General features: G+C 35.4%; 4 protein-coding genes and 1 long non-coding RNA gene across 11 annotated transcripts; 3 read left to right on the top strand and 2 right to left on the bottom strand.

The window, feature by feature from the left end:
* Positions 1–852: 852 nt before the first annotated feature.
* Positions 853–3,734, top strand: LOC143469037 (uncharacterized). Its single transcript, XM_076966571.1, has 5 exons — positions 853–1,028; positions 1,115–1,143; positions 1,308–1,385; positions 1,581–1,631; positions 2,579–3,734. The coding sequence occupies exons 1-5, from the start codon at positions 964–966 to the stop codon at positions 3,466–3,468; spliced, it is 1,113 nt and encodes a 370-aa protein (XP_076822686.1). The 5' UTR covers positions 853–963; the 3' UTR covers positions 3,469–3,734.
* Positions 3,735–4,577: 843 nt separating this feature from the next.
* On the bottom strand, positions 4,578–7,859 carry LOC143469840 (uncharacterized). Its single transcript, XM_076967692.1, has 5 exons — positions 7,784–7,859; positions 7,476–7,628; positions 7,202–7,303; positions 6,958–7,008; positions 4,578–5,925 (listed from the first exon to the last, which is right to left on the bottom strand). Exons 1-5 carry the CDS (start codon positions 7,857–7,859, stop codon positions 5,033–5,035), a joined length of 1,275 nt encoding a protein of 424 aa, XP_076823807.1. The 3' UTR covers positions 4,578–5,032.
* Positions 7,860–8,026: 167 nt separating this feature from the next.
* On the bottom strand, positions 8,027–8,856 carry LOC143469839 (uncharacterized). The gene is made up of 4 exons (XR_013119228.1): positions 8,771–8,856; positions 8,433–8,597; positions 8,143–8,281; positions 8,027–8,055 (listed from the first exon to the last, which is right to left on the bottom strand). It is a non-coding gene; the product is annotated as an uncharacterized LOC143469839 (long non-coding RNA).
* A 344-nt stretch (positions 8,857–9,200) lies between these two features.
* Positions 9,201–11,630, top strand: LOC143469178 (uncharacterized). Of its 6 annotated transcripts, none has more exons than XM_076966772.1 (6): positions 9,201–9,300; positions 9,448–9,613; positions 9,687–9,715; positions 9,877–9,927; positions 10,091–10,165; positions 10,295–11,630. In XM_076966772.1, the coding sequence occupies exons 2-6, from the start codon at positions 9,540–9,542 to the stop codon at positions 11,119–11,121; spliced, it is 1,056 nt and encodes a 351-aa protein (XP_076822887.1). In that variant the 5' UTR covers positions 9,201–9,300; positions 9,448–9,539; the 3' UTR covers positions 11,122–11,630. The 6 variants fall into 6 exon arrangements, with proteins under 6 accessions (XP_076822887.1, XP_076822888.1, XP_076822885.1 ...); XM_076966773.1 differs by having other exon boundaries at positions 9,219–9,329; positions 9,880–9,927; XM_076966770.1 differs by having other exon boundaries at positions 9,219–9,329.
* A 312-nt stretch (positions 11,631–11,942) lies between these two features.
* On the top strand, positions 11,943–17,896 carry LOC143468266 (phosphatidylserine lipase ABHD16A-like). Of its 2 annotated transcripts, XM_076965368.1 has the most exons (15): positions 11,943–12,096; positions 12,209–12,410; positions 13,089–13,212; positions 13,643–13,729; positions 14,136–14,224; positions 14,447–14,696; positions 14,762–14,802; positions 14,904–14,980; positions 15,095–15,275; positions 15,416–15,527; positions 15,684–15,800; positions 15,877–15,996; positions 16,439–16,609; positions 16,853–16,995; positions 17,170–17,896. In XM_076965368.1, exons 2-15 carry the CDS (start codon positions 12,336–12,338, stop codon positions 17,326–17,328), a joined length of 1,746 nt encoding a protein of 581 aa, XP_076821483.1. In that variant the 5' UTR covers positions 11,943–12,096; positions 12,209–12,335; the 3' UTR covers positions 17,329–17,896. The 2 variants fall into 2 exon arrangements, with proteins under 2 accessions (XP_076821483.1, XP_076821482.1); XM_076965367.1 differs by having other exon boundaries at positions 12,037–12,410.
* Positions 17,897–18,251: the final 355 nt, after the last annotated feature.

Below are 18,251 nucleotides of genomic sequence, written 5' to 3'. Positions count from 1 at the left end.
ACATTTTAAAGCTACATGTTGTTGAAATACGCTGAATTGTGATTTCTATTTCCATATTTTTAATGTAAACAAGTTCATTGCATGCATTTGAATATTACGCAAGCGATATATCGACATGTCAATGATATGCGGAAATTTTCCACAAATACTTTTATTTGTTAATTAGATTGTAACATTTTTTTGTTTATTACATTCTTTTCTAAGGTAAGATCGTTTGCGGGCAAAAAGTATAAATTACTTCAAACTTGCATTTTTGTTCCTTTCTCTATTTGGTTATTTTGTTTTTGTTATTATTCACCAATATTTTCGTCGAAGGCGGTTGACCCACTTTTAAATATTAATACTATTTTATATATAAGTCCAATAAATTTTCGTTTGAATCTTTTTACGTTTTGTTTATATTTAATACTTTGAAAATTTCTCTGTTTGTTTGTATTATGCTAGATGTTGTCTTCGTGGTCATTACCGGTTTTCAAAACCTCCATTTCATTTCACGGTGTTTCACTAATTCAAGCTTCTTCGTTGTGCCGCCAGCTGTTCCCGCTGATTAATTATTTGCGTCCTAAATCGCGTTTCTTACAAACATTTGAACACCTTGTACAGTGGCAGTTCACAAGTAAGTGTTGGTAGGAGAGAAGGTTTTTATGTGATTTCGTTTGATTTTTTTGTATTTTTTGCATTCTGTACAGTGGCAGTTGAAAAATAAGTTCTGGCAAGAGAACAGGTTTTTGAATGATTTCCTTTCATTTACTTCGGTTAATGACAACTTACACGTAGGAAATGTTTCAAAAATTTAAAACAAAGTAATAACAAGGAATTAATATGATGTTTGTGTGATGAAGCGATGCTTTAACATAATCTTGAGAATTATATTTTGCCTATGCAGTATGTGAGAACACTGTTATTGGGTAGTAAAGTTCTTCTGAAAATTGTTTACAAGACAGTTGCAACAGTGACATCACTATGGCAGACGACAAACAAAAAACGAACACATCGCGGAAAATTGTCTGGCTTGAACCAAACAAGAAGTAAGTTGGAAAGTTTGAGAAAGATGTTTTCTAAACAAAACAATTCTTTGATTTAGTACGTTTCAAACATGATTCTCTTTATTCAGATCAAAGAATGTGCGAGTACCACCTGCTGGTAAGTTTTATTTATGTTTAAATAAAAAATCCTCAAACGACGCAAACAAGAACTTATAGTTCCAGTCTAAGCCGGACTATCATGATGAAAATAGTTTTACAGTTTAAGGAAAGAAAACGATTGCTAATTCTATGTTTGAAACGTGTTTTACTGAATTTGTTTAGACATGCTCAAACCTTGTCATGAAGAACCAAGTGTATCGGGTCTGACGTCATCCATGCCTCCCATTAACCTTAGTGAAGGTTTGTTGTAACATTTGTAAAGTTACAATGATAAAATGATGGATACCGTACGTGGTTAACGTTGCATTAAGTTCGTATCTTCAAGCAAATTGATATTTGCACTAAAGTTGCTGAGTAATAGAATTTAAAGAGTAATATTAACAAAAAATTGTTTTTCAAAATATTTACAAACTGCATTTGGATTGACGTCACCAGTGCCAAGAGGTCATAACACGATCAACTTTAGCGAAGTTTTTACTGTATATGGTAAGTGCTCCTATTATATGTCATCGTGTAGGTTTTAACAAACGTGTAAGATCGAAATACCATGTAACGATATAGACCTACAAGGTAATTCACAAAAAAGAGCATATTAATAAGGTGATGACCAAGTTTAGTTTGGAACGAGTAAAATAATGAAATAATTGTGAAATAATAGTAAAAATAGAGTGAAATAATTTGTAAAACACACGTTATTGTTGCGTTGTTTGCCTTGATAAGAATTTTTGCTCCATTTTTGTTGCCAACATGGTGTCAAACATATCAAAATTTTTTAAAGACATGCTCACTACACTCTGCTGTATAAGAGAATTGAAAATATTTTTTCATAGAATCGTTCTTAGTTGGTCCTTATTACCGCAATCTACTGACGCTAAAATAGTCGCCCTCCATGAGTTTATGAGTTTCCTGCTCAGTTATTTCATGAATTACAAATGAAATGAGCTTAGATATATTACCACATTATTAATGTTGTCATTTTTTAGCTTTTTATGTTTTTGTGTGTTTTGTATAAAATCCCGTTTTTTCTCGGGTTAAAGTAGATTTTATCTGTTTTTCATTTCTTTGCAAACGTGGATAAGTGGAAACCAAAACAGCAAACTGCTGCAAAACACATGGAAGTACAAAACACGACTCGGAGCTAAATTGACACGTAACAAACTTTAATACAGTCAATTCTTATTCCTTTGATTTTTAGCTGAAAATAAACTGAAATAAATCTGCAACTGCTCAGCAGCAGATAAACATTTTTTTTAACAGCTGATAAAATTTTCTATGGTTTTTTCTTCCCACTTTTATGACGCCTCAATTTGTCAATAAAATGCTATAATGATTTCATAATTGCAAAGGATGGTTCAACACCTCTGTGCATATGTTACCACATGCAACTTCATTTCCTTGCAACAAGGCAATGTTTATCCATTGTATACTTTTAGATCTAAAAGAGGATTATGTCAACGTTTTGAAGAAACGCAATTTTAGGCACGCTTATGACATTTTACTGATGCAACAGACTTGGGGTCCTGTTGGACTTCATGTGAATTATTTGAAACGTTATCACGAAATCCTTCTTTTAACTGGAAAATCTGAGCTAGCTGCCAAAACCCGAGAAACGATGGCGGATTTGATGGTAGAAAGCATAGAAGCTGATCAAGACGAAATCATAGAATTCGCCCGACAACTTCAAAATTCGAGGAAATTCTTCGATGCGATGTTGTTCTGCTACATTGCTGCGGTATTTTACAGACATAGACATTTGACAGACAAAATGTTAACAAAGATAGATCACTGCGTATTTCAGTTGGCACAGTCTATCACAATGTTTTGGCAACTGAAAACTGAAGATATACAGAGTATGAACAAATCTTGCCTTACTAAGTTGATAGCGGAAAGCAATCTTAGATGTTTGATCAAATACCAGCTCATTCCCATGCTTTTTGAATTAAAGAAAATGATCCTGAAAATTGACGACGAAACAAAATACAAAAAATGTTTGTATGGTACATTGTGTGCCCATCGCATCGAGTATTGCCAGGGATTTATCGGAGATCAAACCGGCCGAGAACGAACCATACGGGATGCGATCCAGGCAATGAGCGTGTGTTTTGGTCCACAGTCTGAAGACTACCAAGTAGTCGGCCATCTACTTAACAACCTTGGTAATACATACGAGTGCATGCACCAATATGATTCTGCAGCGATGTATTACAACCAGGCGATCGATGCTTACAAGCATTGTAAGATTTATGTGAGTATTGAAAACGTCGTTCGAAGCATTGAGAAGGCTGAAAAAAACTTGAAACATGTAAAAACTATGACAAACTGATCTGTTACGTAACATGCTATACATTACTTTATTATTATTAATAATTACATTATTATAGTCGTTGTTACCATTCGTGTAACAATTGGTATTATTATTATTTAATACGTTGTAATATTGCAGTAATTCTAGTTGCTGAAAGAAATTTGGGTTTAAGTAATGCAGAGACCCAAAACCAGATTGACCTAAAAAGAGCTGTAAATGTCCTTGTCAAAGTATTTGTTGTTTGTTAATAATTTTTTGATTTGATTTGTTTCGAAATAAATGAATATATTACTATTGAGTTTGGGTAACACAAATTGATAAAAAATTGACTGTATTTGATAAACACTTTCACACTAAAAATATTGAAATAGAAATTCGAATTTAGCTTACTAGGTGAAACTGCATAATGTTTTGATATTTATGCCAAATGCAAGACGTTAAAGGGTCAAATCATACTTTTTCAGCTCAGTTTATTGCATCTCAGTGCTCCCGGGACCCATTCAAAGGTCATAATTGTTTGCAACACAACTTATTCAAATCTAATTTGCGTTGACATGACACAAAGAACAAAACAAAATTTGAATGAAGTCAATTAAGATTTTTGTTGATTGCTATGGTGACCCCATTATAATGAAAAACTATATACAGTACATTCAAGTCATATTTGCTGCTGCTGCTGCTGCTGCTGCTGCTGCTGCATGCTTATACGTTATGCACGTTAACATATAACAACAGAGATGAGCAGCCTGTACTTTGAAAGTACCGTTGGTGACGGTAACGGTACTTGGCAAAGAATGTACCGACGGTTTCGGTATTCGGTACTAGTTTAAAAACGTAGTTCGGTACTTTGCCGGTACTCGACACCGGTTGTGTTTTTATAAAAGATGCTGCTGCAAATGAAATGTTTGTCTCTATTGTGCCCCCGGTAAAGGTTACTCCAGGTCAAAACATATGTGATGTTAATCGCTTGCAACTTTAATTGACATTTCTAGATTAAAAAAGATCAACAGAGGCTAAAATTAGTATTAAGAATTAATTAACAGGCGTACCGCTGTTATACTTATGCTGTTAAACATATTTCTATTAAGCTAATTGCACTTAGACATTTGCATTCAAACGTGGTTTATTTTAGACTTTTATTTAAGTGGAGCACACAATCAAAATTAAAGCATACATAAGTGTCGTATACATAGTTAACGTATAAACATAAACATCAAACGCAAGCTATAAGCATCTATCAATATACAAGCACAGGTGATCATGAAAGTAGATATACATCAGGTTATTAGTCAAGCAGTAAAGTAAATGCCCAATCTTCAAACTGGTTTCAAAATACCGTTTAATTCTCTATAAAGAAAGGAAAATGTTTGGTAACAAAAATATACACATTTAAGCATTTCGAAAAAACTGGTACATTTACGTATAATTACTCCTAATCATTTTTCGAAAAAATATCTTTAGACAAAAGAATCTTAAACCAAAACAACCGAACTGCAATAACAACAAATCTATGAATAGTAAGGTAATTAATAATAACAAAGAAATGTGATAGTAGCAATAATTCGTAACAATACGGAGCAGATCAGTAAAGACTTCTATTTTGGGCTTCCTTCATGTATTTTGCAGCCATCTCAATATCTGTAGCTTGGGTCTCAGGATTCGAATAATCTTTGGCTTTTATGTAAGCATTCACCGCAAGTTGGTAATACTTCGTTGCAGGTATAAATTGTCTCGTACAGAAGTATGTATGACCAAGGTTGTCAAATAGGATGCCGAGTATATAGTAATCTTGTGCATTGCTGCCGAAACACTTCTTCAGCGCATTAATCGCTTCCAATATTATTCGCTCCTGATGGACATTATTGTCGACAAGACCATGACAAAATTCGATGCGATGTGCGCACCAGGCTTCGAACAAACATAGCTGTTGCTCTGTGGCGCCTTCCGTGGATTGAATCATACCTTTTATTTCAACAGCCATAGGAATGAGATAACACCTAATGCAATGTTTTAGATTCCTTATCGCCATCAACGTTGCAGATAAGGATTTTCTCATTATCTCCAGGGATTTTGTTTCCGTCTTCAAAAGCATGCCCATGCATTGCGCCATCTTAAAGAGACAAAGATCTAAATGTTTTAACCTTTCGAAGGAAGTTAAAGTGGATCTGAAGAAGTCAGCAGCGATGAAGTAGAACAACATCGCATCAAGAAACTTTCTCGATTCCACAAGTTTTTCGGCGAACTTTATAATTTCATCTGGAACCACTTCCATTTTTTCTTTAATCAATTTTATCAGAGTTTGTCGGATATTGGCAGCTGGCTCAGGTTTCCTATTTATAAGGAGAATTTCGTGAAAATTTTTCAAATGATTCGCTTTTAGTCCCACAGAACCGGAAATATGTTGCTTCCGCAAAACTTCATAGGCGTGGTCAAAATTGAGATTCTTCATAAACGTGACATATTTCTCTTTTGGATCTGTAAATGAGATAAATTTTAACGAAGATTCTTGTAATAGAAAGGTCGTCTTTGGTAACAAATAACCTTGTACAGCTAAGTTTAAATAAAAAGTGTTAAACCAACATATGGGCTGTGCTGTTATTATAGTATTTAATTGATAATTTTTGTTTTATGTTATAAAGAACCTAAGTCGTATTTTTATAAACCGAAACATTTAGAACAATAAATAAATGAAGAATTTAATTGCGTCAAAATGGCGCGGGTCGTTTAAAGTCTTGAAAAGAAGTGAATGTTCAAAGAAATGCACCTACAGGTGATTTTGTGAGAAAATTAATTGTTTTATCATCTTCAAATTATCATTAATGAGAAAGTTTAGGTTGTTGTAAATCAGATGTGGTCAAATGTACACATTATCACCGTTTGCTGAGTCATTCAATTTGTTATTTAAATTTAATCTGAACTAATTTAATTTAACCAGAACGCAAACATTTGCTTCGTCAAAATGTACAATCTTAGCTCAAGTATTTTTTTCCAAAACTTCAATTTAAATCTAAGCTTATTAGTTTTGCCAAAAAATTACAAACAGTTCATAAATGTGTTACACAAATTATTTACACATTATTTATTAGTTACACAATTATGTGAATGAGCTTGCAGGTTTATAGCCAGGGTTGCCATACCGTCCTTATTTCTAAGATTTGTCCTTATTTTAAAGGTCCGTGTCTTAGAAAATATGTTTGTCCTTTTTTCTAAGAAATGTCCTTATTTTCACTTTCGTCCTTATTTTTAGGGCGGAGGTGGGCACTTTTGTCCTTATTTGGGCATTTTGTCACCTTTACGATACCATTTTGTACCAAAGAGATACCAAAATTATGAACATGCAGATAGTGTCTTGTTTTTTTTTTTTGTTTTTTTTAGGAACATTGGTTGCTTTCTCTTGTTGTACACTGTTTAAGGTGGTATTCCTCGTTCGTTTTCTAGTCGTCCTTATTTTTGAGTTGAGACTGATGGCAACCCTGTCTATAGCGCTACATGATGTTTCGATCTCACCATATACAGTGAAAACTTCGCTAAACTTGAGCTTGTAACGACCTCTTGGCACTGGTGACGTCAATCCAAATGCAGTTTGTAAATATTTTGAAAAGAAAATACTAATTTTATTATTATTTATTTTATTATATCAGTAATTTTAGTGCAAACATCAAGTTGTTTGAAGATACCAACTTAACGCAACTTTAAACACGACCTTCATAATATTATTATTGTAACTTTCCAACTTCGTTATGCAACAAACCTATACTGACGTTTTCTTCACGATTCGGTGACATCATCTCCGATTGATTCTGAAACGATTGTTGGCTGGTTGTTATTTGCTCATGACGTCGTTTGATTGCTTCTAAACAACATCAATAAAAACCGCTTTAAGCATAGAACAAGCCATCAGTGTCTTTCCTCAAAATGTAAAACTACATTTAACAGGTTTGATAATTAACTTAGTAACAAAACTTTCAGTTCAAGCACCGAACAGTGGTTTTAAACATTTAGCGTCACGTAGTTGAAGTACTTACTTTTTACATTGACAGTATCACTAACTTTTACTTTTTCTTCACTTTTTACTTCTTCATTATTTATACTTTTTACACTGACAACATCACTAAACGTGACCTTGGTAAGACTTCGTGTCGCTGGTGGCGTCAGTCCGATTGCTCCTTTTGAGCTCTCTGGAAAACAAAAATAACGTTTTTAGAATTGAGAGATTTGGGCCGATGATGTCGGTTTTATTGAGGTTATGAAGTTATGCACTCTTAGCACCACGGCAATCACGTTCTTCAGGATATAATTGCTTTAATTTTCAACTTTCAACTTTCTTACAAACCTCCACTGACATTTACTTTACGCATGGATGACGTCAGCCCCGATACACTTGGTTGCTCATGCCAAGGTTTGAGCATGTCTAAACAAATTCAGTAAAACACGTTTCAAACATAGAATTGGCAATCTTTGTCTTTCCATAAAATGTTAAACTATTGTCATCATGACAGTCCGGATTAGACTGGAACTGTAAGTTATTGTTTGCGTCGTTTAAAGACTTTTTTATTTAAGCATAAATAAGACTTACCAGCAGGTGGCGCTCGCAAGCTCTTTGTTCTGAATAAAGAGAATCGTGTTTGCAACGTACTAAAATAAAAGAATTGTTTTGCGTAAAAAATAAATTTCTCAAACTTTCCAACTTACATTTTGTCTAGTTGATCGCAGACAAATTTCCGAGGCGAGTTGGTTTTTTGTTTGTCGTCTGCCATAGTGATGTCACTGTTGCAAATGTTTTGTGAATAACTTTCAAAAAACGTTTTGCTGCCCAAATCACAGCACCTCCCTTATTTAAAGAAAAAATATAATTTGCAAGACCTTGTTTAGAACATGAATCATATTAACTCCTTGGTGTCATTCTGTGTTAAATTTTTGGAACATTTCCTATGTTTAAGTTTTCATTAACCGAAGTAAATGAAAGGAAATCATTCAAAAACCTGTTCTCTTGCCAGCACTTATTTCTCAACTGCCACTGCACAAGGTGTTCAAATGTTGGTAAGAAACGCGACTGTGGACGCAAATAATTAATCAGCGGGAGCAGCTGGCGGCACAACGAAGAAGCTTGAAGCAGTAGAAAACCATCATTGTCCACCACTAAATATCTGGCACAATTTTAAGAGATCGAAAGAAGTATCAAACAAAACTTTATTGAAGGTGTTTAAAGTTTTATCAATATATAGACATGGGACAACAGTCTTGGACGAAAATATTGATAAATAAAGACAGACACAGAACAAACAATTAGTTGTAAATTGTAGTAATTTAATATATTTACCTCCATAGGACGTCACCTACAAACAAACTTAACAAAGCATCTTTGTGTTAACAAACATCCATCATAAATGTACCCTACTTTCTTTCTAAGAAATTACTCAAATGACTTGTCTTAGGTTTTGTTGATTAAATTTTGTCAACAACATTTCTGTCATATTAAATTTCGTCATAACTTGAAGAAATTTCTGTTTTGCTTTCTCTAAACACATTAAAATGTGGTTTCTTACACTTGACTTGACTTGCAACTCGAATTTTATGACTTGATTATACGACTCTAATTATTAGCTTTGTTATCTGTTTCATTTTTCATTTATGTCAGGTTATCTATACTGTTAATTAAAACCTGGCAATACCATGAATAGTACAAACTTGTTCACCATTTGTTCGTTTTTATTGTGTTTATTGTTTTTATCCTCTCATGTGTCTGTTGACCGGCAAGCAGTGTTGGTTTCTTGTCAAGCTTACACGTCTTGCCGCCGGTTGGTCGCGAGGTTCTCCTACTTACCGCGCCTTTTTCTAACGTCTTGCAAGGTGCCAGTTCAATTGTAGGTTTTTACGAGGTAGCGTTGTATTTAATGATCTTCTGCAGTTCATTTTAGTTGTCGTCAATTTAAATAGAAGACGTTTTGCAAAAATTTTACAACATAGCTAAACTGAAATATTTCTTTAAAATTCTAGAACCTACTTTGAATTGAAAACAGCTTGTCCTCTGTGGCAGTAAAAGCTTTAAGAAAAGTGCTTTTTAAAGCAATTACAACAGTGACGGAACAATGGCAAACGAGGAACAACCCATCAATTCGCAGTTAAATGGAACAGTTGATGAACATCACAATATGTTAGTTGGGTAAATTGTGGAAGTTTTAAATGACTGTTAATTAAGTTTAATGCGTATTTCAATATGACTGTTCCTTTCACAGATCACTTGGAATGCAAGCAGAACATTCTAGTAAGTGTTGTCCATATTTTCTAACTATGAAAATTTTATTCCCTAAAAGTTTTATTTCCCCTAGGTTTGAATTTATGAAAAATAATTTACCATTTCTGGATGGACACAAGTTAATGTGGTGTGGCTTATATTAAGGCGTCATTTAGTAAATATATTTTCAGCAGGTTTATCTGAGATGACGTCAATCACGCCTGACGTAACTATCAGTGAAGGTTTGTTGTAAAAATTTTAAATTTTGAAATTCTCAGAAATGCAAATGACTTGTAAAAAATGGTGACGTGTCATTAAGCATCTACGCATCACGTAAAGGCAATAAAACTTTTCACCAAAATTGTTGAAAATATTTTGTGAAATTAATATGTTTAAATTTTTAAGCTTCCGTTGATATCACTTCATCAAAGTCAAAAGATTGTGGAAAAGTAAAGTTCAATCAAGTATTCTACTTACGGGGTAATTATTCCTATCATGACGTCGTACGATGTTTTGCTGCGGATTTTATTCCATCTTGTTGCATTTTATTACAAAACAAAGGGATTACTGTTTCAATGAAAGTGTTTGAAAACTTTCTGTTTTTTGTAGATCCAAAGGAAGAATTTGTTGAATTTATGAAAGCAAACAATTATGAAGGAGCCTATGACGTCATGCACAAGCAGCAGCTGTCTGGTTTAGTGGGAAGCGAGGCGAATCTTTTGAAAGATTATCATCAGATCCTGTTCTTGACTGGAAGGTCTGAGCAAGCCGCAGAGATCCGACAAACAATGATAAGATTGATGAGAGAAAATATGGAAGTGGATGCGGATGAAATTAAAGACTTCGCCGATCAACTTCAGCAATTGAATAAATTCCTTGACGCGATATTGTTCTACTTCGTCGCTGCTGCTTTCTACAAATTCAGTTCAAATCCCGGTCGAGCTGTAAATAAGATAGCGCTCTGTGTAGGGGAACAGAAGAAATCGATCCGAGCGATGTTGAAAGCGGGACTGAGCGTCCATTCTCTGGCCGAACACCAGCTCATTCCTATGATTCGTGAGATGAAGGATATGATTTTAACCACTGATCGCGCCACAGAGCAGCAACGATGCTTGTACGCCACCTGGTGCGCACACCGAATCGAATTGTGTCAAGCCCTCGTCAAAGACTACATCAGCCAATCGCAAACAGTACTAGAAGCGATTCATTCTATGCGGCAGTGTTTCGGCGAAAACTTTAAAGAATACCGAGTAGTCGGCCATCTTTTCAACAACATTGGTACTACGTACGAGTGCAGATCGCGATTAGAAGATGCAGCGAGATATTACCAGTTCGCGATAGATGCTTACGAACACGCCACAGATTATTTGAGTCCTGAAGGGAAAATGGATGATATTAAAAAATGTGAAATTAACTTGAGAAGAGTAGAAAAATGAAGTAATGCTTTACATTATAGGTACATTTTGTTACATTGTTTATCATTGGTTCAAATTTGCTTTTTAATATTCCAATTGTCTAAGTGCCCACTTGTTTTGCAGGAAACCTGTTAAACTTGGTCGAAGTGCCGATACTTATTTTCAAAAGTAAAGAATGAAACTTAATTTTATCAAACACATTGATTGTGATACATTTCCTAGCTTTAAAGTTTTTAGCGCTTTTTAGATTTTGTGCAGAATTAAATTATGTCTGTTTCGTAAAATATGAACATTTTCTCTTTACTGTTATCTTTAATTACTTGATGCACCTGATTTTATTTTCAACTGCGTTTTTCTATTTACCGATGCTTGTAGCGTGTGTTCATGTGTATATTATGTGATGTGTGATATAGCTTATTCGATATTTATTTCTAACTTAGATAAGTTTAAAGTAATCAATAATAATAGATGTATTTTCACAAATGCAGGATATTTTATGACAATTGCAGGCTACTGTAATCTTGTTTTATTCAAATACAATAATTTAAGCTTACCAATAGACTTCACATACCTGTTTAAAGACTATGAAATAAGTTCGTTTCAAGAGTAGTATTTCTTAACTTCAGGTCTCTAAAGACGAGGACTGGTTAGATCGTTAGGTGTTATCAAATATTTAAACAGGATTTTTGGATATTTTTTCTTTGAACGATTTCTATGCGATTTCACGCGGGTAAAATCTTTTCTAAAGTTTATCGAAAGCTTGCAACCTATTGCATCAAATATAGATTGTTTTAAAGTTAGCAATAAATGCTAATTAACCATAGAACACTGAAGAGAAAAACTTGCACTGTTTTTTCTCACTTTCCGTAAGTTTGTGTCCCCTTCCTCAGATCCCAAAATTTTATTACTCCGTAAACTATTGTTGCCGATGAAGAATCATAAATTATGAGAATTCGATATCCCGTCGATTTGCTCACTCGCTTCTACTAGCATACGGTGGGTGTGATAGCCAGTATTTTGTCCTATAAGAACGGTTTCTTGTCTCGTTCTGACAAAACAAATCAGCCTGGATCAGTGGGTGGCCGGAAAATATCCTTTTGTTTTCCAGCACACTAGGTCTAGCCAGAAGCCAGGTTCTTTAGACAAGACGGACAGGAGTTAACCTCTAGGTGAGCCGTGGCGATATCATTCCCTCTGACGGAACGCTATTTACAAGGCCAGATAGCTGAAGGGCAATGGCAACATTTTGGAGATGTCTAACAGGCCCATTTTTGCGGCGAATCCACAAGTCAAGGGACGGGAACCACAGGGTATGTATTTTTCTAAACCATGCGGTTTGTTGCCAGACTGCAGAGTATGCAGGGCAGGTGCAAACCTAAGAATTTTCAATCAATACGGCCTTTCGCACCAGTGCATTCTGACACTCATAGGCTAACATGATTTACCAAAATTTTCTTTAATCGGAGAAGTCCACTCTCTCTTTAAAAAAAAACAATGATTTTCCTTGAGGCTAATTTCCTTTTGAAAATTGCTATTGGCTCGCATTCAAGTCAATCTTTTTGATTTTTTTTGACTATTTTATGTATACAACAATGAAAAGTGTGGCACTTAACCACACGAGGTTCATCAATGTGCATGCCAACTGTTTTTAACCTTATGTCGATTTGTAATAAATAAACAAAGAAAAATTGGTTGCTTGAACGCCAATTTGTAATAAACAAACAAAAAAATGGAAGCTTCAGCGCATGTTATCACGCCAAAATTTTCATCTGTGTATGCACGAGTTCTCGACAAAAACTGCTGTGCTTTTCAGTCCGGTAAAAATGTACAGCGGTCGTTTAGTTAGTGACTGCAACTTTCGAATATACATTGGGTGAAATACTGGGACAGTTTAACTGCAAAATGTGTTTTTGACGTGTTACTAGTTAGTCAGTTGCGGTTTACTCAATCTTTGTTACATACATGACTGTAATCAAATGATTTTATAGGCATATGAGTACGAACCAAATAGCATTGAGGAAACTACTCAAAAAATTTTGAGTTTTGTCAATACAACCAAGTCCATACTTCTCTATGCATCCCCATTATGGGCAAGTTTTCTCTACAGACGAGGTAAGCAATAAATGCTCTAAGTCCGTGAAGGTTTGACTTGTTGATGATTGGACATTAAAGCTAAGTGTACGTGAAATTAATCAATGCATGATGATGAAGTTTTGTGATATCACTTTTAGGAGCAAATAGTACAACATCCGGATAAGAAAGTTACCTTGTAGCAATGACACTCTATATATTTAGAAGTGTTTAGAAAAATTTGCAAAGTTTCAGTATGCACTGTGTAAATGTGGCATTTGAAGTTAAATGTTTGTGGTAAAAACTAAAACTGTTTGAAAACTTATCTCAGCGCAATGTTTTATGCCAACATTAAAAAAAAATTTTTATGGTGTCTTTGTATTTAAATAAATCATAATTCACATCATATATTTGATATTAAAATTTAACTTCTTTGGGAAGAGAAAATTAACATCATTTCATCATATTAAAGGGTATTGCACGCTTGCATACTTTTTGGAATTCGGGAAGCTGGCATGTTGGCCTGTTCTCATGTTATTTGGTGTCTACTTCATTCGAGGTGAGACGAATTGTACCATTATGCCTGCAACTACTGGTATAACGTTTACTGTGTAAGCTGATGTACTGTGCAAAAGTCAAATAGTGTATTGCATAAATATAATGTACTACAAGACTAAAAACATCATACTGTTGATTTCTGCAATGATAGTTGATGTAAATGTTCAAGTGTTTCTATGTTTGTAAATTCACGTTTCTTAACAAACGTGATTAGATATATTTTTCGGTTAGATCGATAGACATGTAAGCCAAAAGTTAACTCAAATTGACAAAGGCTTCATCTATATATATTACGTTTTACAGCAAGTTTTTTTGACTTCCATGTTTTGCAGACATTTTCTTTAAGCATGGATATCGTCGATTAATAAACTTTACCATATGTCCTGATTGTTTCTAACAATTTACAGGTTACGGGAGATCTAAGAATCAAGAGTACATTGACTTCCTTGACATCTTGCATGGGGTCATAAAATCTCCTAAAGACTCTTACAGAAGAGTAAGTCACATAGGTCTATATATGGCAGCAGCTGTACACAACGTACAGTTATGTATATTCATAGTAAAACAGCCTATCTTAGCACATTTATTGATGCGTATAGTATCATGTAAAATTATTTATGTATCTTATGTTGATTTCTTGGCTGTGTGTAATAAACATTTCTTAATATATGCTACGAATGATGCCTTAAACTCTTGCCAATTACTTTCATTTCTCCAGAGATTGCTTAGGACTTACGATTTTGACTTTCGGTATTGGCCGGTTGACTTCCAAACTGACCAAGTCGAGGTCAAGAAGACGAAGAACAAAAGTCGTTCAACATGGGGCAGGTTGCGAGCCCAAAATAGCAATTTTCTTTCCACAATTTTTATCGGATTTCCTAAAGATTTTCTCGCTTATTTCATCTCTCACTGCGTTGGCGTCTGGCTCGTATATCCTGGTTCGACTTCCTTGATGCAGGCTGCCATCGGTGAGTGTGAAGCAATAAAACTCTTTTTTGAACGTTGCTGTCAAAACGCATCTTTTTCATTCTAGGTTTGGCCTTGGATGATGCAAGGAACAAACTCGTTGAAGAGGTTTGAATTTATTACCGTTCAAATCACAGAATAACAGAAACTGACAAACTAACATTAATTTTTTAAAAGATGGACCATTTATCGCATTTTGCTCTTTTCAGCACACAGGTTTGCGGGCAAAACTTCTTGCAGAAGACAAAAATGAGATCGATTGCATGTTTGTGGACAGAAGGCAAAAGTATATAGTCTATACAAATCTAATAGAGACGGTGTTAACTATTGGATTAAATACAAACGAATCGTTGCTAAGTTTTGTCAGTAGACGTGGTTGTAAGATTTCAATTTCCTGCAGAGATCATCCCCATCGCCTGGATTCAGACGTCGGTCCAGAGGTCACGACCCTGCACAGCGACACACTCGTTATATGCTGCGAGGGGAATGCCGGTTTCTATGAAGTGGGTTGCATGTGCACCCCCCTCAGTGCTGGGTACTCCGTGCTGGGGTGGAACCACCCCGGGTTCGCAGGGAGCTCGGTAAGTCACAAGATATTGTAAACTTCTGCGAAACAAGTTTGTGGAGAAAATTTCATTTTGCACCAAAACATTTCGAGCTTTGCTGGGGAAAATCTTCGATTTCAAAATAAGGATATTTGCCTGAAGTTTTAAATTTTCAGGGTAAGCCATTTCCCGATGCAGAGAATAACGCCTTGGATGTGGTGATGCAGTACGCAATCCATAAGTTAAACTTCAAACCGGAAAACATTATTCTATTTGCTTGGTCCATTGGTGAGTTAGCGTATGGTATCTTTATTCTGCGGTAATGGTATGGCCACCATACCGTTGGTGCATAAATTTGAAAAAGAAACCAGCTGACCATTCCTACTGCATTGTGTGGTCTCGTTGGATTCGATATTGCTGACTGGATGCACTTGGTCCATACAGGCGCATACACAGCAATTAACGCAGCTGCCTCATATCCTGATATTCGAGGTCTTTTCCTTGACGCAACATTCTATGATATTATGCCATTCGCGAGGAGAATGATGCCAAATTTCATCGGTGAGCTTGTTGCTTCATAAACCCAAGCCAACTTGAGATTTTGACAATTTTTTATCACGAGATTTGCTGTTGCTAGAACCTCTTGTGGAGTACACGATTCGAAATTACCTCAACCTCCACAACAGCAAGAATTTGGACGAATACAATGGGCCAGTGGCATTCATAAGACGGATGGATGATGAAGTGATGAATCTAGGTCGATTTTCCGCTTTTATTTAACCAATCAGAAGTATTTTCTAAACCAGCTATGTCCAACCTGTGGCCCAGTTGCAAATTTGTGCAGTACATTGGAAGGTTGTTGTCCTTCTGCATATATAATTTTGATGAATGGTTTAAAAATCTCTTGGCCTATGAGAAATCACCAAAACAGTTCTAGTTAATCTTATAACATTATACTCACCTAGTTTCTTTTGAAACTTTCATCGAAAAACACGAAGAAGGAAGTAATGTTGTATCTATGACCAACATTAAAATTTCACTTCATTTTTGGGGTATTTTGGTTGGACTTGGCTGGCTTAAGTAGAATTATCAGGATAACAGCTCTCCATCCAAGCAAAACCATTATCTTATTTGAGACCAGATTGTTTGTTACGAATATAAGCATTTGAAGCATTGCAAGGTATTTTCTTGATTAACAGAGGGTCCTAAAAGGTATTCAAGTAACCTAGGAAACTTGCTTCTTGAGGAATTTCTACGACATCGTTTTCCTAATCTCTTTGAAAAGGAAAAGAACCCCGATGTACAGGGTGAAGGGCCACAGTCCGAGGCATTGTGGGAATGGCTGCTGGCACCTAGTGACCAAGTTCGAGGTGATGAATTAGTCCATCTTTATGATGTCACAAAGCAATGTTAGGGTTTCCATTACTTTATACAGACTGTGCTTTCCACAGCAAAATAAGTGAATCATGGTGTTTCGTCAAATTCTACTTTCAATATTTGCCAGTTCCTCTAAACATAAAGTTGATGGTGTTTGTTCCATTGTTGGCATTTTTGCAGCGTTCCATTTAATTACAGATTTTTTTGCCTTATCAAACTTTGCATAAATATTGCAGAAGCGGTCTTGAATAAATGGGCGATTCGATCAACAGAGTGCACCTCATTTGTAAAGTCTGTGTTTTCTTTTCAATCAAACATCCCATCGTCTGTGGGGGAAAGCTTCAAATCTTATGAGAAAACGCAGCTTGTCTTGTACCTGGTAAGTCGCCCGTCCGCTCTAAATTGTTGAAACATTTCTTGCGTTTAATACACATTCCTTTTTGCCACATTAGCAACTGTTTATTTCAGGTTACAACATTTGATTGTCAAGTGCCGTTATCAGCACTGTAATTATGACCTCACAATAATAATTATGATTTTTATTACATCATAGGCTGACAAGCACATGCAACATTATTCATCTACCCACTGCACCCCTCTACCCTCGTCCTGGTTCGCCCCACCATGGGGTGTACTTGCCAGCTGTGGCAACGGCAGCGATTCTGATAATGGAAGCGATTTTGAAGTTATCCAACATTCCCCAAATCTTTGATGAAACCAACCCCTTTGCATTGTATTCACCTGACCTATTTTAAATGATCCAACTTTAGTTGTTTTTCATTAGCTAGGATATATTACAATCCCTTTCGGGCCAGTTTTATTGCTTCCTGTGCTAAAATTTTACTGTGCTTGTGGTTAGAAATTTTTACCCAGGTGAGTATTTTGAACCTATCTGACCTTCTCTGTCATAAAAACGGTGCTGATTGACACCATGTTAAAAAAGATGATCCCCATCTAATTTTACTTCGAGCAACCTGTGTTATGAGATGATGACTGGAAATTGATCCCACGCTTGTTTGATGACTTTGCACCAAATAGAAGCTGATGTAGAAACTTCAAAAGTTTTAACAGAACTGTTCTACGATAGCAGTGCGCTTGTGTACAAAGCATTGCAAAAACATGCTGTCGTATGAACGTTGGATGTGCTTGCTTTACTTTCTTAGGTGTTTTACAAGCTTTATTGTTTTATATGTATGATGGAGCTATGTTGAATGTCTTTAAATGACGCGTGTGACACCTCTGTCCAGCTGCTGTCCTCAAATATAGTTTAGAAGTTGTTACGAGTCCGTGATATCTTTGCTCGAGAAAAAATAATTCTATCGACGTCATACTAAAGAATCCGTTCCTTGCCTTTGACGAACTTGTGGTAGCTACCAATCCTATTGTTATGGTACTTAAACGTCCAAATTGGATGTTCATCAAACCATTGTTTACAGTTTAACAGGAAAGCTATAAGTTAACTACTAAGTAACAATCATTTCCAGCATCTGCCAAGTCGTGCCCAACAATCAATCTTTAACTCAAGCTCTCATAAAACATGTCGGCCACGCTGCGTTGATCACAAATTATATGAAATATTCATTGATAAACTTGCAATCACAAAAGCAATGAAATTTGTTAGCAGCTTGTCTTTTT

Source organism: Clavelina lepadiformis, chromosome 8, assembly GCF_947623445.1.
Source record: "Clavelina lepadiformis chromosome 8, kaClaLepa1.1, whole genome shotgun sequence".
Lineage (NCBI taxonomy): Eukaryota > Metazoa > Chordata > Ascidiacea > Aplousobranchia > Clavelinidae > Clavelina > Clavelina lepadiformis.
The sequence above is the reverse complement of the archived record's forward strand: the minus strand, read 5'-3'. Positions and strand labels throughout refer to the sequence as shown.

Bases quoted from the DNA above. Each gene is read 5' to 3' on its own strand.
- LOC143469178 (XM_076966772.1), top strand. From the start codon at position 9,540: ATGGCAAACGAGGAACAACCCATCAATTCGCAGTTAAATGGAACAGTT. The intron at 9,614-9,686 runs GTAAATTGTGGA...TTCCTTTCACAG, and splicing joins CATCACAATATGTTAGTTGG to ATCACTTGGAATGCAAGCAG. The intron at 9,716-9,876 runs GTAAGTGTTGTC...ATATATTTTCAG, and splicing joins AATGCAAGCAGAACATTCTA to CAGGTTTATCTGAGATGACG.
- LOC143469840 (XM_076967692.1), bottom strand. From the start codon at position 7,859: ATGCTCAAACCTTGGCATGAGCAACCAAGTGTATCGGGGCTGACGTCA. The intron at 7,629-7,783 runs GTTTGTAAGAAA...TTTGTTTTCCAG, and splicing joins TAAAGTAAATGTCAGTGGAG to AGAGCTCAAAAGGAGCAATC. The intron at 5,926-6,957 runs GTGAGATCGAAA...TCTCATTTACAG, and splicing joins CGAAGTTTTCACTGTATATG to ATCCAAAAGAGAAATATGTC.
- LOC143469037 (XM_076966571.1), top strand. From the start codon at position 964: ATGGCAGACGACAAACAAAAAACGAACACATCGCGGAAAATTGTCTGG. The intron at 1,029-1,114 runs GTAAGTTGGAAA...CTCTTTATTCAG, and splicing joins TGGCTTGAACCAAACAAGAA to ATCAAAGAATGTGCGAGTAC. The intron at 1,144-1,307 runs GTAAGTTTTATT...GAATTTGTTTAG, and splicing joins TGTGCGAGTACCACCTGCTG to ACATGCTCAAACCTTGTCAT.
- LOC143468266 (XM_076965368.1), top strand. From the start codon at position 12,336: ATGGCAACATTTTGGAGATGTCTAACAGGCCCATTTTTGCGGCGAATC. The intron at 15,528-15,683 runs GTGAGTTAGCGT...TGGTCCATACAG, and splicing joins TCTATTTGCTTGGTCCATTG to GCGCATACACAGCAATTAAC. The intron at 15,997-16,438 runs GTCGATTTTCCG...CTTGATTAACAG, and splicing joins TGATGAAGTGATGAATCTAG to AGGGTCCTAAAAGGTATTCA.